The sequence below is a fragment of the Quercus lobata genome, chromosome 11, assembly GCF_001633185.2.
Source record: "Quercus lobata isolate SW786 chromosome 11, ValleyOak3.0 Primary Assembly, whole genome shotgun sequence".
Lineage (NCBI taxonomy): Eukaryota > Viridiplantae > Streptophyta > Magnoliopsida > Fagales > Fagaceae > Quercus > Quercus lobata.
In genome coordinates, this window is record NC_044914.1 from 1,883,109 (window position 1) to 1,903,533 (window position 20,425).

Sequence of the window (20,425 nt, forward strand, 5' to 3'; positions counted from 1 at the left end):
GCTATAAAACAGCATGCCCAAGTGAGGTGAAAAAACCAAAGAGCGTCACCCAAAACATTATAACGAAAAAGTCTTAACAATATAAATTGTTATTGCCACCTGATTAAAGACCTCCCTATTCCAGAAGTGCTAAATCCACAAATTGATCAACCTAGAAGGTAACATCAATACCAAACAGTGGAGGAGGAAATCATCAACAACAAACAAGCTAATATCAGAAATCCACATATAATTCCCAACATTTTTACAAGATTATGAAATTTGAGACAATATATACTATCAGTAACAATTTTAAAAAGAAAGCCTTTAAAATATAATGGTGTGTTCAAAGGACCTTGAAACTACGACTATTGGCAAAGTCAAATCCATTTCAAAACCTCCTGCTCTATGAAATTAAGGATGGCATAAGCATATAAGGTCGTGCCAACTAAAGTTTGAATTTTCAGAATTGGTGCTAGCTAGTAACAGTCTAATAGACAAAAGTCCTAATACTCGCATATTATGCTAACAATGGAGAAATGGAATAAAACTCAAAATTTTAATAAATCAAGAAGTATGAGTAGCTTCATTATCAGAAAGAGATTATGTGATGAACACATAACTGCTTGTTTTATAATTTGTCTAAAATTTGAAATAGGTTTTTCATAATTTCTTTCATCTATTCTGCATTTTCTTTGGGTTAGTTTCTATTCAAATTATGTTGGTACCCAATCCAATGAATGAGCATCCAAAGATGCAAATGAAACAATGCAACTAAAAAAAGAGAGATATACCTTGGCATCAAATGCTAAAGAAATGGAATGGGAACTATGAAGAAGAAAATTGTTTCAAGGTTCTTTTTCAGATGGAGGCATATTTCTTCTTCCAAGTTTGATCAAGATTTTCTCATTTTCTTCGATGGAGAATACAAATTGAAGTCAGAATCATCATCACTGACAAAGTTATGGACCATTGAAGAAGAACCCAAATGAAACCCCTCACTAACAGTTGAGCCAATTGCCAAACCTGGCAGACCCAAGCATAATTCGAACATATCTGTCATATTATTTGGAAGGTCTATACTAGAAGGCAAAGAAATGTGGCTAGTGTCATCAGGGATAGTGACTTGAGGCTGAGGTGGCGGATAATTTCTTCCCATGGGAGAAGTGCACAGTGACAAACTCAAATCACATCCATCATCATGAGAGCCCTCCAAAGGAGAGTCAAAATCATTATATGTTGTTTCCATTGAATTCGAATGTGAAAGCTCCAAACAAGAGTTTAAGAGGTGGGGTGAAGGCGTGACAGTGTTTGAAATAGAACAAATGGGGAAGGCAGGCATTGAAGTAAATTTTTTTTGTCCAATCCTTCAAAACTTACTTTTAGTATATTTTGAATTTCTTTGTTTGGAATATTCTTATACTTTTCTAATTCACTTTCCCATTTGCGAATGCTTCTTCCACGTAAATTGGAACCTATGATTTGTACAGCTAATGGAAGGCCATTGTCATAACATATGAATTGATTTGTAAGAAGTAAATAATCTGCCTCAGGTTCGTTTTTGTTGAAGGCATACTTACTAAAGAGTTGAAGAGCTTCATGTCAATCCAATTGCACAACCTTGTAGATTAAAGGATAATTTTCAAGAGTGGTTAGCACATGTTTGTCTCTTGTGGTTATAATAACTCTACTTCCATTAGCAAGCCAATCGCATTTTCCAAGAAAATTTTCTATTTGGCCCAATTTATCCACATCATCGAGAATCAAAAGAATCTTTTTACACGAAAGTCTTTCTTTGATCACATTGATTCCTCTGGATGTACTGTGCACCTTACACTCCATGCTCCCTAAGATCTCAGAAAGAAGTTGCTCTTGTAGTTTGATTATGCTACAATCTGTTCTTGAATTTTCTCTTACATTCATTAGGAAGCTACTTCCTTCAAATTGATCAGCAACTCTATTATAAACAGCTTTTGCAGTTGTAGTCTTTCCTATTCCTCTAAGGCCATGAATTCCAACCCCCCGAACATCATTTGACTTAATATCTAAAAGATTTTCTACAACTTCTGCACGAGAATCTATTCCAATTGGGTATTTAGCAACAAATAACTTTGTGCGATTTGGTTTGGTACTTGATACCACTCTAATAATTCCTCGGATAAACTGATATTCAGGAAAACTGCCAGTTGTAGAGCATAGGAAACATAATTAGACTAGCTGGAAATATAAATACAAAAATGAACTAAATTCAAGATGATTAGATGTGTGACTTACAAGTGACACATTTTTTAAATTAAGGCACAGTTTGGATCCACGTTTGCTGCATTTTAAGTTTCTGTGTTTTCCCTTTTTTTTTTTTTCACGCCTTTTCCCCCAACAGGCGGTACTGTTCATGTACGGTACATAAACAGTAGCCGTAACTTTTGACCGGTCTTCTGTGAACAATGCATCCGTGCACTGTTTACGAACTCACAAATTTCATTTTTTTATCAATTTTTTCATTAAAAATGGGTCCCACAGCACTATTCACACATTTAAAAATTATTTTGCTACAGTGTTTTCAGTTTTCAGTTTCAGCAAAATAAGTTCTATCCAAATAGACCCTAAGTAAATGTGCACGTAACTCATAGACATAGATTTAAGACAATAATTAATTTGAGACTTAAATGTGCATTTTTTCTTCTTTTGAGTCCTCATTTTCTCTCTCTCCTCCTAACACTATGTCACTCCCCCTTCTTCTTGTTCTTCTCCTCATGCCACTTGCTACCCCTTCATTCTACGTCACTAGCCCATTTATAATACTCTGAAAATGAAATGATTAAGAAAATTTGCAAATTATTAAGTTGATGAGCCCTTGATTTAAATCACACTTCCTTCTATAACAATTGTGGGTGAAAGGTAAGATCATCGGATAAAAGCACATTAGATATATTTGTAATCTACCAATCAAGTAAAAATATAAAAATAAACCTTCTATTTGTGCTGGTCTTTAATGCCTTAGTAGTAGCAGTGCTCCTTGGTAGATAGTAGTAGCAAATATTTTCGTAATAAAATATTTCCGTAATTTGGTATTTAGTAGTCATAACAAAACCATCAGAGGTTTGAAAGCTATAAAAAGAACAAGATTAGTGTTAGATACATACCCATCCTTATAATGCCATCTAGACAAACTAGCTGCTTCACATAAAGCTGCCCTCCACCTCAGCACTTTCTCTATGTTGTTCTCGAATTTTTTTTTCATGTGTAGCCAATGCTAATCCAAAACTACCTTCTTGCTTGCGTACTTTAGATGGATCCACTCTGTAAAAAACTGGTAAAACTTTTTGTCCAATTTTTTTACACTCAACAATTTTGGTGAGTTCTTCGAGGCACCAAGTGGAAAATGCATAGTTTTGAGAGAATATGATAATTGAAATCATTGATGATTTAATGGCTTTGATAAGTTCCGCTGAAATTTCTTCACCTCTCTGGAGATCTTCATTATCAATGAAGGTCTTGAAACCTTTGTCACACAAGGCTTGATATAAATGGCCAGTAAAACCATGGCGAGTATCTTCACCTCTAAAACTCAAGAAAACTCAAGAAGACTTCATAGTCCCACTTCTGAGTGGAAGAAGAAAAGGAGTCTCCCTCAACGATCAGGAAAGCCGCCATCAAGATCTATGAGGAGAAGATTGGAAAGATCAGAGATGTGATGAAATGAGAAGTACAAGAGATGAGTAAACCACACCCAAAAAAAAAAGTGTATTTTGACAAAGAGCAATTTGAATGAAACGCTCAGGTTGAAGGAACAATTAGAAAGGAGAATAGGAATGAAGGCCTTGAAAAAGAGCCTTTAAATCAACAACAACATAAACAAACACACAGAAAGACCCAAATGCAAATTAAGTAAAAGGGAAAAGCTGAGAGAAAGTACCTGTAGAGTGGAGAAAGATCAGCGATGGGGCTTGGGTCGGTAACAGCTCGGCGATGGGGCGTGGCTTGCGTGGGTCGGCGATGGCTTATTGAGCAGAGAGTTTCGGTGAGCTTTGGTGAGGAGGAGGATGAATCGAGTCGGCGATGGTGCGTGGGGTCGACGGTGAGGATGATGGATGATGGATGAACGAAGCTGGGCTTCGAAGATGGGTGAGGAGTGGACGATGAGAGAGAGTGAGTGTGAAACGGCAGCAGAATAAAACGAAAAGAAAGAGAAAGAAATAAATATTATTTTAACGAGAAGTGGTAATAATTGTTTTAGACTGTCCTTATTCCTTAGAAAAAGTAAAAAGCAGTTTGAATATGCTGCCAAAAAAAAAAAGCACTACAAAGTCTCACGTAATTTCTGGAGTCTTTTGGGTTAATATTGCAAAATCTGAACTTAATTTGCGTTATAGGTACTGTTTGAACTTAATTGGGGAATTGAGAAAAGAAAAAGAATTTTGGCAACAGTGTTGCCGAAATTCAACAAAAGTAGGAGAGAGAAAAAGAAAAAGTTGGAGAGAGAAAGAAGAGGAATTTCGGCAACACTATTACCGAAATTCCTCTGCCCAAATTCCTGCCCGGTTCTATGTAAAAAAGCAATTGCGGCAATGCCATTGTCGAAATAGGAAAAAAAAAGAAATTTTTTTTTTGGTAATTGTGGCAATGGCATTGCCGAAAATGGGGGAAAAATTGAATGGAATTATGGCAATGTCATTGCCGAAAATGAGAGGAAAAAAAAAATGTTGTTGCCGAAATCTGGGAAGAAATTTTAAAAAAAGTGTTACGTTCACAATATTTTTATAATACTTTCACAACAAATCACAGGTGATTAGTTATTATTAGTTCAAATTTGATTTTAACACTGAGATTACTTTTTTAATCTAATAATAACAACCTGCCACTTAAAATTTGTTGTAAAAATTGTGTGTACCTATCATTTCTTAAAAAAATAAAAAATAAAATAATAGAATTGTGGCATTGGGATTGCCGAAATAGGTGTAGAAAATTTTCAATTGTTATGTTATTAAAAAAAAGTTAAAATTTCAAATTTTTATGATTTAAAATTGTGTATAAAAAAATAAGTTTATTAATCGAATAATAAATAACATCTGATTTGAATGAAATTTAATATGCCTATTAAGAATATAAAAAACATGAAATTCAACAATTAAATTTTCAAAATTCACAAAAAAAAAATTATATATATGAGAAGTTTAAATAATTTTTCTCCAAACTAGTTTACAAAGAAACTTTGTTCATTATTATTACTAGTATGTAGCCCGTGCTACCGCACGGGAATGGATATATTATTAATCATAAGTTTATTCATGTTTAAAAGGCTCAGTTAAGTCTAAATTCATATTATTAACCAGAAAATTTCATTAACAAAATTTAGCAGTATATATATATATATATATATATTGTTGATGAGAATGAGTAGTGGGGTAAGATAGAGCATATGAAAGAAGGAGGGGAAGAGGAGATGATAATTAAGCACAATTTTAGTCGAGCAAGCCATCAAACCTTATATGATATGGCTTATCAAGTGGGGCTTTACTTGTAAGTGCTTATAAATAGTTGGCATAAGAGTGATTTGTGTGCATAGGTGAATTGTGCGTTGGGCGTATAGGAAATGTTGTTTGTATTGTCTATCTTCTAGCTTAGATGAGTATAGTTTGATTGAATTTGTATAATTTATTTGTGGGAGCCATGTGATGTGTTATCAGTGGATGGTTTACTTTTATTTTATTATATTGTGTGCTTCCACATGAATATGATTCACTCTCATCACAGTGACATAAAATATGCTTTGGACAAGAAAGATTGTGCTTTATTATTTAGTAGGTATTGTTTGGTAGATTAGATGTAGAAATGCGGGGATTTTTAGTTAGAAATGATGGTTCTAATTTATAATTTAGCAAACTTTATTAGAAAATGCAGATGATTCAAATTTTATGGGATGAAAATTTGAAATCTTAAAAAGGAATTTTTTTTGGTTTTTATATTCAATGAGACGTAATGACAAATTTTTGATAATCACAAGGATAAAGTTCATCACACTTTGAATTTTCCACAATCGATAATCATTCCTTTTGGCAAACCAATATGTCAGTTATATTTGTTGTTTATGCAATACAATTTATATTTTAGGCATATTTGTTGATAGATCAATTAGGTATTTGTCAGTTATATTATAGGCATGTAGTTTATACAATACAATTAAATTTTAGTAATGGCATATTATAAACGTTAATGAAACTAACAACACCTTAAATCTGCCAGGTTTAAAATGGTTTAAAGGAATGTATATGACACTGATAGAGTTACTGGTTAATAAGAGAAAGCATCGTTGATAGCTCAAAAGAACTTTAATCTACTTATAAGTAGAGTATAAGATCTTTTATATACTTAGCAGTGATCAGCAGAATCACTTACACACATGCTAGGGAACCCTCAATTGGATGTGGATGCCAAAGATTGATGTACTGATCCAAATAGATAAAAATTACATAGAATGTTGTTAACAATTGTATTTGACAATTAGTTATACGTAATAGAATTTTTTAAGAACACTGGTAACAAACACGCATAATAGAATGAACAACACATATTCATTACAGAACAAACAGCATCAAACTAAATTGATGAGAACAAAAACTTAAATATCAACACAATGTTCAATATTATATTGATTTGATCCCAACAACATCTTTAAGATTAGTTACATATAACTGTTTTTACTTCCGTTCATTTACAGTGAAGATCCAAAACTGTAACCAATCTTTTTTTAATCTTCATAATCTATAAAAATGTCTAAGTCCAGTGAGGGAATGAACGGTGGTCTATATCTGTGTCATAAGGGGTTTTTTTTTTTTTTTTTTTCTCCTTCTCTATCTTTGTATCGCAGGTTTTTTTTTTTCCTCCTGTATTGCAAGCCTTTGCTATGTATTTTAAACAGTTAGTTTTCTTTTTATTGAAAGAACTATAAAACAAAACGGTGTTTTAACATTGTGAAACAGTATAATTTATCGTTTTTTAATATAAATCTATGCACCATAGAACTATGTTAACCACAATATCAAATTACAATAGTTACAATACAACTTCAGAGATGAATGCAATAGAAAGTAAAGTACACCAAATCAAGATTAAAGCATAATTTTAACAGTTATAGCATAAATATCAGCTACAAATCAAGAAGGTAATCAAAAATATATATGTATATCTCAAAGTGGCTAGGATCAAAACATGTGCATATCTCTAATTTAAGCTTCTATTAAGGTTATCTCCATTGGTAACACTGTGGAAAAAATATACAGTGTCTTCCAAACTTAAGATTGTCACCATTCATCTCTTAAGAAAAAGGAAAAGAAAGACATGATTGTGTTTCTTTTTCTCTAATTTAAAAACATCATTGGCAAATACCCAAAACTAATTAACCCAAATACTCTAAACAAAAGCAAACCAAATGTGACACAAATATCCTAAAGAAAGCAGTGATAAATCTACAATAGCACATGAGAATAAAAATATCATTGAAAACACAAAACATGGCAGGTTTATTTGAAGTAAACAGTAAGAAATCTGAATGTCTAATAAAACCAAATTGAAGTTTAATAACACTAAAATAATTCTATGTCCTATTTCGTATATAAGTACTCAGTAAGGGATAGTAAAAATAGGAGAACAGTGTAAAGAGAGACTACAAGAAAAAGTAAAAAATAGTCATTAAAAGGAAGTTGATAACAGTTTCTAATTTCGACAGCAAGAATCAAGATTAATTACACAAAAGGTTCCTCAAATTTATTAGGCTTTACTTCAAAATTATAGAAAAAGATATATTAAATTATAGGCACACCCAAGTTATGGAATTCATGAAACTTTCCACCCATTATTATGTAATCATCTATTCATAAAATAAATAAATAAAAGAAAATCATCTATAAGTACTCAAATCCAAGACACTAAGACATACACAAAAAAACAAATGAATAAACAAAATAAGCAAAGCTAACAACAACAACATTTAAAAAAAAATCTGCCAATAAACTGAGCCTAAAAGCCTGAGCAATACAAAAATTAATAGAAACCAAGTCAAATAGAACTCAAGTAATTACTAAATATTTGATTTAACCAATGTCTGTATTAGGAATTTAGAACAATAATACAGTGTTTCTACCTTCTAGGCATCATGGAGGCCACTTTCTTTCGTAATATTGGTGGACTATGCAGACTATAATTGGCAAAAAAATCAATTTGGAGCAACAAAATTCGATTCTATTAACAACATTGCTATTATACTAATGGTCTTTAACCCGCTCAATGCACAGAATTATTTAATTGATGTATTAGGTATCTCATGTGCTAGTCTAGTCACAAACATTGAATTTAAGATTATAATTCTAGCAAGTTTATGTCGATAATGTATCGGTTTGTTGTAAGCTTTCCCTAGTAGGTTATTCTTGCATTTCATTATAGTATTTGTAAATCATAAGCTCATAAAATAGTGGCCTTCGAAATTCTAGAAATTGTATTACAAAAAGTTACTATTGTGAAACCTACAGTTGGTACCCTCCTCCATGGATCTCAATCAAAAATACATTTGAGTAGTTCAAGGTATTTTAAATATTGCAAGAATTTAATTAGTCAAACTTAACAGAGCAAATGACAAATATAATAAATGAGCAAGTAAAACCTAATATGTGACCCCTTCTTTTGATTCAAAATGTTGTATTGCTAAAGCACATCCCTGAGAATTCCATTACTCATCTATAGAAAATCAGCCCACTGTCTTCTTTTTACCTCTTCATTGGGTTGCGAAGCAAAATTCTCAATAAAAACTCAAGAACTAATGCCAAAGGGTGGGTGCACCCACATATGAAAAATTATGTGAATTATAAAATCAACAATTATAGTACATGAAACACTATGCTAGGGACCACAAACTAAATATACAAAACTGGCTTGAAATTGAGTAAAACCTCACAAACACAAATAAGTCAAATTGATTACAAAGCATGGTGAACAAAAATTTGAGTAGAATTCCAACCTTCTATAAGGCGGCTGGAAAAAGGGTAAAAAAAATTAAGGCAATTCCAAATTTCCAACAATTTTAAGGACTAATCTATAAAAATAGAATGATACCACATAAATTAATCCAAAAGGTGCAAAACGATGAAAATATATATATATCAATAGAGAAATAATAATAAAATTAAATATCTAGAAGAAAAACAACAAAGGCGATCAGAGAAAATGCGGTTCAATCTGCAAAAACTCGGTAATTAACATAAAAAATCCAATAATTTTACTTGAAAAATTATAAATAACTGTACTCTCAATAATCAATGTTTTTTTTTTCCAACAAAACATAGATCTGCACAAAAGCATAAATCAATTTAAATTTTAGGGCTAACCAAAAAAAGCACAAACCAAACAAAAATCCGCCAAACAAAAACAAAAATTTAATCAATACAACAATCGAACAAAACAGAACTCAAGAAATTGAAACAATAAATGGGAGATTCGGGAAAAAGGTAGCCAAACCTTAAACCATTTGGCAAAGCAGTATTTAAAAAAATCTTTGTTATCTATCCGTTTGTTTCTATTAAAAAAATGCAAAAATAATTCCAGTGAAACCATAATTTTACTTTGAGAGAAGTCATCAATAAATCTACACTCAACAGTAATCGACAAAACATAAAGGCAAACAAAAAAAGTGCAAACCTAACAAAAATCTGCCAAACAAAAATAAAATCTAACCAATACAACAATCGAAGAAAACTTCACTCAATAAATTGGGAAAAAAAATAAATGGGAAATTAAGGTAACAGGTAGCCAAAAATAAAAAGAAGAACCCCATAAAATTACATTTAGCAGAGGAAAAAGGATCTGTGGGTAGTTTATACAATTTGAAACGGTAGTTGAAGAGAAAAAAAAAAGGTAAACTACATAATTTATCCCTATCCTATACACTATATTTCAATTTGATCCCAAACCTTTCAATTGTGTCAATTTGGTCCCTAATATTTTAGTATCGTGTCAATTTAGTCTCTAACGTTATCTTTTGGATGAAAATTTATGACTTGTCTAATGGTCAAAACAAAAAATTAGCTTACGTTGATGAGACAATAAACTTAAATTTTATTTTGGTCGTTTGTCATGTTAGCAATTTCCATCTAAGATATAACATTAGGGACTAAATTAACACGACATTGAAATGTTAGGGATCAAATTGACACAATTGAAAAGTTAGGGACTAAATTGAATATGGTGTAAAAGTTAGGGACCAATTATGTAGTTTACCTAAAAAAAAAAAAAAAGCGCTCTCAGACCATCCACAAAAACCCATCTACACACTAAAATAAATGAATAAATTCTCAACATTTAGATAACCAAAAAAATCTAAAGTGCATCCAAATTTGATTTTCACATCTTTCCCCTTCATTTCCACAGGAACCAAACAACTTCTAGGAAACCCAACGACCCATAATCGAAATCATCAAGAAGAAAACGAAAAAAAGAAAAAGAAAAAAGTGATGGATTAGTAAAATACCAACCGTAACCAAACGCGGAGGTACCGTAAGTCGTTTTTGTAACGATGATCAGAATCGAAGGTCTATGCGCACTTCTGCAAAAACCATGGCAGCTTTTCGTTCAGAACTTGCGAAGGCAACGAATCCTTCATCTTTCTGATCCCTCTGTATATACAAAATGCCAAACAATCTCACTTTTTAAAACCATTAAAAGAGCTACCCACAGAGAGAGAGAGAGAGAGAGAGGCATACCAGAGCCATGGGAGGAGAAGAGGGTTGTTGCCAGAGTAGGATTTGATGTCTGAGATCAAGGAGGTAAAGAGATCAATGTTGTTGTCGTTGTTGGCTTTGGCAGAAGGGGAGGTGAACCTGTAAATAGGGGTGTCTGATATTTAAAGAAGAGCAAAAGGTTTTATTTAGCAAAAAAAAAAAAAAGCACAACATTTAAATGTAAAACAGATTTCTAGGAGGGGAGGTGAACCTAGCGTTAACATGGTAAAAATGGAGCAAAATTGGATTCTAATTTTAGATTTAAATTGAAAAATTAGAAGGATAAATTTAGACACATGGTACAAAATTAGAACTTTAATTAGGAATTCTAATTTGAGTTTCTCTCTGCTTCACCTATTATTATATATATAGATTATACTAAAATTTAACCAAATAAAAGGTACCCAAAAAATGATGCTAGGTAATTGGTGAATTTCTTATTTTTATAATCAATTCAAATTAATTTGTGGGTTCTAATTTACTTAAATGATAAAGTTTTTTCCCCCCCTCAAATAAAGGATTTATGTTCAAATTTTGCCTAAAATCATTGATCTTAAATCAAATTTTAAATTTCTTTCGGGAACCTTTTAACCACAATCATTGATCCAAAATCAAATTTTAAATTTTTTACAGGAGCCATTTAAGCACACTATGACATCCTTACTAAGGACCAATTGACACTCCAAATTGAGCTCTACCCTGAAACCTAAAATAACTATATTTAAAAATTATTTCTCTAGTTTATAATATTATTTTGGCAATAATTAAAATGAAAAATAGAATAAGGACCAAAGCATAAGTTTAGAGCCTGTTTGGCCAACAAAATTTGATCACTCAATTTCCGTCACTCATCACTCATCACTCATTACTCATCACTTATCAATCAATTTTTCACATTCGTTTGCCTTCATCACTCAGTTTCCATCACTCACTATTTTTCACACTATTTGGGGGGCCCAAGCCTGTCACAGTGCATTTTTTTTTTTCAGTACCCAGAAACCCGAACCCAGTGAAAAAAAAAAAAGAAAAGAAAAGAAAAACCTAGTGAAGAAGACCAACCCAATGAAGAAGAAAGGAAAAAAAAAAAAAAAAAAACCCAGTGAAGAAGACTGAACCCAATGAAGAAGAAAGGAAAAAAAAAAAAAAAACCCAGTGAAGACCGAACCAGTGAGAAGAAGAAGAAAAAAAAAAAAAAAAGTCAGTTGGTCAAAAGTTGCTGTTGAGTGGGTCCCTCGTGTGTTTAATTACAAAAATGTCATTGAGTTATGAGTAATGGAAACTGAAAACACCTTTTTCAGTTTCCATAACTCATAACTCAAAAATTAAAGAATTGAGTGATGGAAACAAAAAATTGAAAACTGAGTTATGACTTGTCCAACAAACTTTTTTTTGAGAATTGAGATGGATCCCACCATTTTTGAGAATTAAGTTATGAAAACTGAGAATTGAGTGATGAGAATTGCCAATCCAAACAACCCCTTAATAATTGCTCTCTTCTTCTTTCATTCGATTAGTCTTTCTATTATGTTCAAGTTAAAATCATTTTTAATTTATGTTTTTTTTTTTTTTTTTTCAGATATATATATATATATATATATATAGGTGTGCAAGCTTTGGGCCTCAGTACTACTTGTTGGGTCTTTCCAACATCATTTATAGGCTTTGTGGGCTTTGACTGTCAATACCTTCTAAATTTCTCGAATAGAGGAGAGAGATCAAAAGTAATCTAAAACAATAAAACACAGAAAACACATATTCAAATTTCAAAATAGCAGTCAAGAAATAGAACGAGACCAGATTTTCTCGTGTACAACAGAGCGGGAGATACAATAATTACATATGCACACAATTAAAAATTAAAAAAAGTAATTTGGTCAGTGCCAAAACTTTCACACGTGTAGGAAAACCCAGATTACAAAAACATTTCTAGTAAAAACAGAAACAAAAATCAAACTCTTTCATGCTTTGTTGTGACTTGTTACTATAGTTTTAGTTCTGCAACAATATGGGCAGTCACCACAAGTTCGAAGCCAGGGATCCAAGCAGGCAGAGTGGAAGCTATGGGAACATGGCAAGCGTATAAGCGAGTCTCCCTCTACGAATGTCTCCAGACATATACTACAATCCTGTGAAGCTCTTGATACCGCCCCTTCAACCTTGCTGCTGAAAACCTCCAGGTGCAAACAATCTAAAGCCTCCTGACTGAGACCAGGTGGCTTCTTCTTCGGTTTTATACATTCTATTTGCTTCCCTAGGTTACATGTTAATTTCTGTTCCTAATGGATACACAGATAACGGTTTAATGGAATTTAAAGGGTAAAGAAATGTTTGGAACTATGAAACACCAAGGTTCATTCCATTTTGGAACTTCAGCATTTTGCTATCATCTTGTCAATGTTGGCAAGCAAATATATCCATCTAAATATGGCAGCAGTCGATCATGGGAACATCCCCTCAAGAAACTCATCAAAGTTATCATCATCATCAACTTTATGATCATCAGTTGAAATTGAAGCCTTTTTTCCTGCAAAGAACAATTTTAAAAAAATGTCAGCTCACAAGACCAGTAGAATGCCTCATCTAAATAATAATAAAAAAATAAAAAACAGTAAAAAGCCAGATCATAGCAAATATATTTTTAAAAAAAGGGATAATTACACTTTGCCCACCTGTGGTTTGCCTATAATTCTATATGCCCACCCGTGGTTTAAATTTTGACACTTTACCCACCTGTGATTCTCACCGTTGCCCAGCCGTAACCCACCTCCCCAATTTCCATTACTCTAACACAGAAAAGGTAAAAAAGAGAACTCCACACGGATCAAAACTCACTCACTCCCATCCAACCCAACGAAGAACCTACACAATGCAATGCAATGCTAGTATGTGTCAAGTGCTTCTTCAAACAACTTAGTAAATCTGAAGCAACAAAACCAAATTAAATCCAAGAAAGTAAAAAAATAAAATAAAAAATAAAAAATGAAAAAACCCAATAACCAGCAAGTGAGAATCAGACCCAGAAATGAAAAAACATCCAAATTTCTGAATTTCAAATTGATTTTCTAATTTAAGCAAATACCCACAAAAAAAAAAAAAAAAAAAAAGAAACTTCAGGTTATTAATCCTCCTGCACAATTTACAAACCATTTGATGTTTGGCAAGATCTATATTTTGTGAATCAAAGCGAAACCAAGTTCGCGTCCGTTTGTAAAGCTGAGGACGACGTGGTTGTGTTGGACAGTCAGATCAGTCCAGTTTTCTCGGTCTTCAATTGCGACCTCCTTCTGTCTGATCAGAACCCCACCAAAAGTCAACAAATTACCGACGGCCAGGATTTGAAGAACAGAGAAGGAGAAGAAGAAGAAGATGAGGATGTACGGTGTCGGTTTTAATTTGAAGAAGGTTAAATTCAAATTATTAACCTTCATACACATTTGAATGTGATTTTTCTCATCAAAATTAGATGGTTTGAAATTTAAATTTAAAAACAAAAACCTGGAGGTGCAAGTCAAGAGATTGGGCCTGATGCTGTGTATATGACTGCCCAAGAAATGAATAGGGAAAACACAAATTTGGATTCAGGGTTTAACATCACTTGGAATTTTCCAGTGGTTCAGGTGGTGCTCAATACTTGGTTCGATTGCATTTCTGTGATATTGTTAGTCGTGCACTTGCTGTACTTCAATGTATATCTCAATGGGTACCTTGCTTATGAGGATCTTGATTTGTTAGTACTTACGTCCCATGTGCTTGCATCTCCGATCTATGTGGATTTTGTTGTGGATCTTCGTTGGGTTGGATGGGAGTGAGTGAGTTCTTGGAGAGAGTGAGTTTTGATCCGTGTGGGGTTCTGTTTTTTATCTTTTCTGTGTTAGAGTAATGGAAATCGGAGAGGTAGGTCACAGGTGGGCAAAGTGTCAAAATTTAAACCATGGGTGGGCACATAGAATTAGAGGCAAATCACAGGTGGGCAAAGTATAATTATCCCTTAAAAAAAAGATAGGAGTGTACCAGTGCAAATTTCCATAAGCTATCCTTTCACTCTATTGTAATAATCACAACTATTGGCAGACCTATAAATAGAAGACTTGCTTAGCCAAATGAAGGAAACTAAAGCTAGGATGCACTTAACTTGCATAAAATCTTAAACCCATTTCTACTTCTAATTTGGAAGCAAAAAAAATCTCAACTCTACAAGCTACATGGCTGTTATAAGAATGAGAAATTGTCAAAACACTGGACAGCCCGAACATGCAACATTGAGCATGTCCTAGCGATAATGGGAAACCTCCTGGACCTAGAATAGTGATTTTAGGTAAAGATGATTGCTGATTAGTTGGTAAGAATGGGAAAGTCAAAAGCTTCCCAGTGGCGGAGACTAAAGATCCACAGATATTTAAAAATGTCCTTGCCTTCTTTCTCAACACCAGCCCTAGACGAAAGAAAATTATGGTAGAAGAAAATAAATAACCAACAAATCCCAAAACTGTAAACCAATAGGGAATATTTGCACAGCTACTTCAGCTCTTCCAGCAAAACATGTGAATCCTGGAGGAACATTCATGAAAAATTCCTCACCCATGTTTCCCTGGGTGTGTTCAATGTAGCAACTGGGGAAAAACTTCTAAGCAACCTATGCCAAAAGTTTTCCTTTAAATCATTAACCACCTATCTTACCCAATACCAATATACAGATCCATCTAGGTGTTTAAATTAAACTTGTGATAAACTAATAATTAAGCAATCATCAAAATTTAAGATATGATCAGTCAAACAAATGGGGGGCTAAATTATCAATTTTGGAAGTCAAATCCCTCTTAATAGTTAATAATGTAATAGAATTAAGATACTCATCTATACATCATTTCATTTATTCCATGGAACTAGTGCACATCCAAACAGCAGATTTTGAAAATTGGATTTGGCGCACCAATCAATTCCATGGCCATCCATGATCCAACAACAGACAAAAAGATTTTGACACACAAAATAAAATCATATATACAAATGTGAACTGAATATAAGCACAAGAATGTCTCATCATGCAAAAAATGGAGTATAACCAGAGGAATGTTCAGACCTTTTCTTCTCTCCTTGCTCCCTTCGCAGTCATTATCTGTTTCATCAATACTCCTTGACCAATTCCTGGAAATAGACTAAGTAAATGGAATTTTAATCAGCAGTAAATAGGCACGAGCACAAAAAAAGGCTATTGGCTTGAATTGGCACCTCTTTCTTTTGTTTTCTTATCGTTCTCTTTTTTCTGATTGCTCCTTCTCTTTCTGCCTTTTGTAATGAAGCTTATCCGCACATCTATTGAGAACGATCAATAATAAAAAATAAAAAAACATTATAACATGTTTATACATCTTCAATTATGTTGTCATCACAAATTCATAAGTAGACTAAGAATCAGCGAAAGCCAACTCACCTCTCACAAGTTACCAATTTCACAAGTGCTTGTTTGTTTTCTCCAGCTTCAGAATAACTAAAGTTGACCTGCAATGTAACAATCGAGTAAGATAAGATACAAAACTTAAAGGGATAATTTTAGATACTGCTGATAATATAGCTGGATGCTTGTACAGAGGCGCATATATGGGGAAAGATTAACAATAAATATTATCTTCCTCTTTTATCTCAATCTTCTAAGCATAAGGAAAGATGAAAAGAGATCAGTATCACTCATCCCATGCTTAAAGTAGACTTTAGAACCAGTAAGATAGCAGTATGATGCGTAGCATAACATGGAAATTAATACAGAATGTGCCAAACTGCCTAGATGCATAATGAAATTCCAACAAGAGTATGGACAAGTTTACCTTCTCATTGTATGAATGATGCTTAACATCCACACCAATGTATATACATACATGCACCAGAAACAAGCACTTAATATTTTATAAAACTTCATAGGTCTCAAAAGAGTTACAAAATATAACAATGGCAACATGCTTCCTTTATGTAGGAATTAATTCCTATGAGTTCAGCCACAAAGGAGTCAAGTAAATTAGTCTTTTACCACTTAATCATTTAGAGGTGGGTGGGATTGTTATACCATGAATCATATATTTAATAGAAATAAGGCCGGGAGTTGGGAAAAGCTGGGCCAGGTGGGTTGGACTACAGGGGTCCTCTCTATTAGCAGGCTAAGGGGTTAGAACATAAAATCCCCCCAAGGAATCATTAACAGACAAAAATGAAAAAACATCATTACTAAAATAACAAGGGGAAATAAGATACCTTTCCCAGATATGACTTCCTTCTCTGCCCTCCATCTCAGACCAATCTAGACAGAAAATTTTAGATAATAAGTCAAAAACTTATTGTATGTGTTTAAACACTAAAGCACAATTTTTATAGCACAAATGGGGAACTATCACAAAACTAGAGAATGTTTATTCTCTTCCCCGCTAAACATCATTTGAAAGTTAAATTAGACTACTCTAACCTCATAGAAATTTTTTTACTAGGTATGAATGTATCAAACAGCAATTAAACAAGTCCCTTTTTTCCCAGAACAGTAACCTATATAGTAAAGCTGATAATGTCTCCAATTTAAATGTCCAAATACTAAGCAAGATACAACAAAGTAGTTCAGGTTATATGGGATACCCAAAATCATTTTTTAAATCCCAACTAATGAAAAATCACTTCCACTTTCGTTGACTTCCAATAGTTTCCTGGAGCTTATTTGCTAAATTTGAGGCAAAAAGATAAAAGTCAACTTATTTTCAAAAAACCTAGGGGCCTTTTTTTTTTTTTTGGAACGAGAGTTTTTTTGCTTTTTTTAGAAAAAACCTAAGACAAAATCCTAACATACACCCAGTGCTATCTAGCAAAAAATTATTTAAAAAAAGAGTCTGGTTGATTTCCCCTGTAAGATAATATAGCCTTTTTTCCAGTTGATAAGTAAAATGATAACACAGCTTATTTCGATTTCCTTTTTATTAATAAAAACATTTTTTACCCTCCTCTTAAAAAGGCGCAGTTATACTAACACAGATAATATAGGATTCAGATATATGAACCAAAAAGGCAAGCCATGACTGGTGTGTGCATCTTGTCCCTTTAAGGATAGTTACATGTACTAAAGACAGCTCTACCACTAATCTACAATAACTAGGCAAGCATATTGGAATTCAAACTTACAGGACAAAGGGAAGAAAAGTAGCATGAAACAAAAGGAAACAGGAAGCTAACCTACTTCTCACTTTGTTTGTATGACTAGAAAATTCACTGAAGACGAGCTTCAAAAACTCTAAATTGGGCTATTACAAGCTTTAGTCCAAATACATCTAAATAATAAATCAAAATTTAAAAAGGTTATAATCACCAGAAATAGGCCTTCTAATATGGTGATGGAACCATCACAGACAAACTATCCACTGTAAGCACGCTCATATATAAATAAAAGAAAGTTCTTCTAAAGAGACTAAAATTTTAAAAGCATCAAAGTGAAGGTTCATCAGTTCAGTTAAACTTCAAAGTAGGGAAGATTACAAATATATATAGTGAGTTAAAGGTAGTGAAGGAACAAAAAACAGTTTCTACGTATAATATGGTAGTAGCAACCAAACACTTAGAGAACAGGCTCACAAATTTAAAAAATCAAAACAAGTAGAAGAAATATCCCAGCAGGCAAGCAAAAAGGATACTAAAAGCATGTCCATTTAATTTGTTCTTTCCATTGCAGAACATTAGACCTTAACCAATATACCTCATGGTCAAAGTACGTTCACCTAAAGTTATCAAAGGTATGCTCATGAATTGCAGTTACCATATAATTGTTACCTCACATGCTACTCAGTTGTTTTATGGATCAATGGAGTGAAATGACAGAAAACGGAGGATAGAGGAAAGCAAGGAATAGCTAATATGAAGTGAGCAAGTATGCATTTGCATGAGGACAGGTATGTGAATCCACTGGCAATGAGTCAGGCCCAATTGTGGCAGTGATGAGTGATATTATCTAAGCAGGTTTTTCTGGCCATTCCATAAGAATTAAATGGGTCACTATAACCCAGTTTTTACACATAGAGGTCCATCTAAAAGTGGAGTCAGAGAAGAAAAATGGATCCATCATCAGACCTGAAAATATGGTATCAGATTGATCGATTCAATACTTTCATAACTTCACCATCAAAAGCATTGGTGGCAGTCAATCTTGGCATTGCGCAGATGTATCATGACAATTTTGGCATAAACATATTATTGATGACAAAAAATAGATAATAATTTTCATGTAATGTCCATACTCACCCTTGGAAAATTCCAAATTGCATATCACAGTAAGCACTGACCTGTTTGCAGAAAGAGGCACCCCTCTCAACCTCTCCAGAATCCTAGCCCTTGCAAGCAGCACAGCTCCAGGAAGCCGTCCTCATTTTCAATTAACCTTGGCCTACTTGTGCTGCTTAAATTTTCTGTGTTGGCACTATTGCTTGAAACAAATTGACTTGTACTTTGCTCAGGTCGAACTGCCGCACACTCCTTATCAAGCCAACACAATATAGAAAATGAGGGGAAAAAAAGTATGAAACTCTAGGCACTGAGCCACTGTACAGATTGATTTTGAATCTCATGCTTTCACCATACAGAAACATAAACAAAAGCACCATTATGACTTAGTATCCAAGGTTCATTTTTTAAGGAAAGTATTTTCTCCCCTGAAATTCACCCCAATAATATAGATACCAATTAAACATTGGATTAAAGAAAAAACTTATATAAACACTCAAATGATGAATATGTCACAAATGAATCTCACATAACCAGTTGCTATTCCTCGTACTTTTCACTCAAAATATGTACAATGCAAAGATGGAAAAATAGAAAACTACAAAGAGAAGCAGCTCATGCCACCTATCTAATTTTATTCCCTTCTCCCCTAAAATTCAAAAAGTCTGTAGCTTACAAACAAAGTAACAAAACTAAGGTACTTGTAGTATTATTTATAGAAGGAATAGATAATGGCTCCTAACTAGATGTTCAGTGCATTGTGGCACATACTCTTCTCCAGGGTGCTTAATGGCTCTTGACCTGGGCTTTTATCTTTTGTAGTTGGGTCTTCACCCCTCAAATCAGGTTCAAGAATTATTTTTGACACAAAATCAAAAGCATATCTGGTTAATTTACATGGAATAGAAATAGATATTTTGCTTTTGGATGAAACTTTGCTATTTACAAGGAAATTAATAAATGAAGAATTTAAACTCCCATGATTTAAAATCCTATTTATCACAAATTTCACTTTTTGGTTAATTCACACTTGATTCCAAAGAACCAGACCAAAAGTAGTGAATTATTGCTAAAATTGAGATCAAATTTCAATAAATTATCCAACACCAACCCAAAGAACCCTACCAATCCCCCAAAAATTATGTTGTTTCATCCTCGGAAGCAAAAAAATATTCCACTATTACATAGGTTGAAGAACAACTTGATGTGAAAGAACAAAACCTTGTTTGTAGGATTTCACACAGCAACTTAGCTCAGTTTTACACATTCAGTTTTTCAATCATCACTTCAAAGTCCAACAATCAATAACAAAGACACATTTAACTCATAGTTAAAGTTATAAAATAGCATGCCCAAGTGAGGAGAAAAAAACCAAAGAGCGTCACCCAAAACGTTATAACGAAAAAGTCTTAACAATATAAATTGTTATTACCACCAGA

General features: G+C 33.2%; 3 protein-coding genes and 1 pseudogene across 3 annotated transcripts in view; all 4 read right to left on the minus strand.

The window, feature by feature from the left end:
* LOC115967257 overlaps nt 1-20,425 on the minus strand; it is a 53,882-nt pseudogene that overhangs the window by 26,040 nt on the left and 7,417 nt on the right.
* LOC115968459 overlaps nt 1-20,425 on the minus strand; it is a 34,698-nt gene that overhangs the window by 12,011 nt on the left and 2,262 nt on the right. The gene's annotated exons all lie outside the window — the stretch shown is intronic.
* On the minus strand, nt 1,553-3,220 carry LOC115968460 (TMV resistance protein N-like). Its single transcript, XM_031087864.1, has 2 exons — nt 3,123-3,220; nt 1,553-2,158 (listed from the first exon to the last, which is right to left on the minus strand). The coding sequence occupies exons 1-2, from the start codon at nt 3,218-3,220 to the stop codon at nt 1,582-1,584; spliced, it is 675 nt and encodes a 224-aa protein (XP_030943724.1). The 3' UTR covers nt 1,553-1,581.
* The window catches only part of LOC115968461 (TMV resistance protein N-like), a 63,724-nt gene continuing 59,124 nt past the window's right edge, over nt 15,826-20,425 (minus strand). Inside the window, exons 6-9 of the mRNA XM_031087865.1 lie at nt 16,989-17,034; nt 16,177-16,244; nt 15,975-16,058; nt 15,826-15,901 (exon numbers count right to left, since the gene is read on the minus strand). The gene's annotated coding sequence lies outside the window, so the exon portion shown is untranslated. The remainder of the gene's footprint in view (nt 15,902-15,974; nt 16,059-16,176; nt 16,245-16,988; nt 17,035-20,425) is intronic.

Excerpts from the sequence above, each read along its gene's own strand:
- LOC115968460 (XM_031087864.1), bottom strand. The coding sequence starts at position 3,220 with ATGAAAAAAAAATTCGAGAACAACATAGAGAAAGTGCTGAGGTGGAGG. Across the intron at positions 2,159-3,122 it reads AGATGGCATTATAAGGATGG|TTTTCCTGAATATCAGTTTA; the intron begins GTATGTATCTAA and ends TACAACTGGCAG.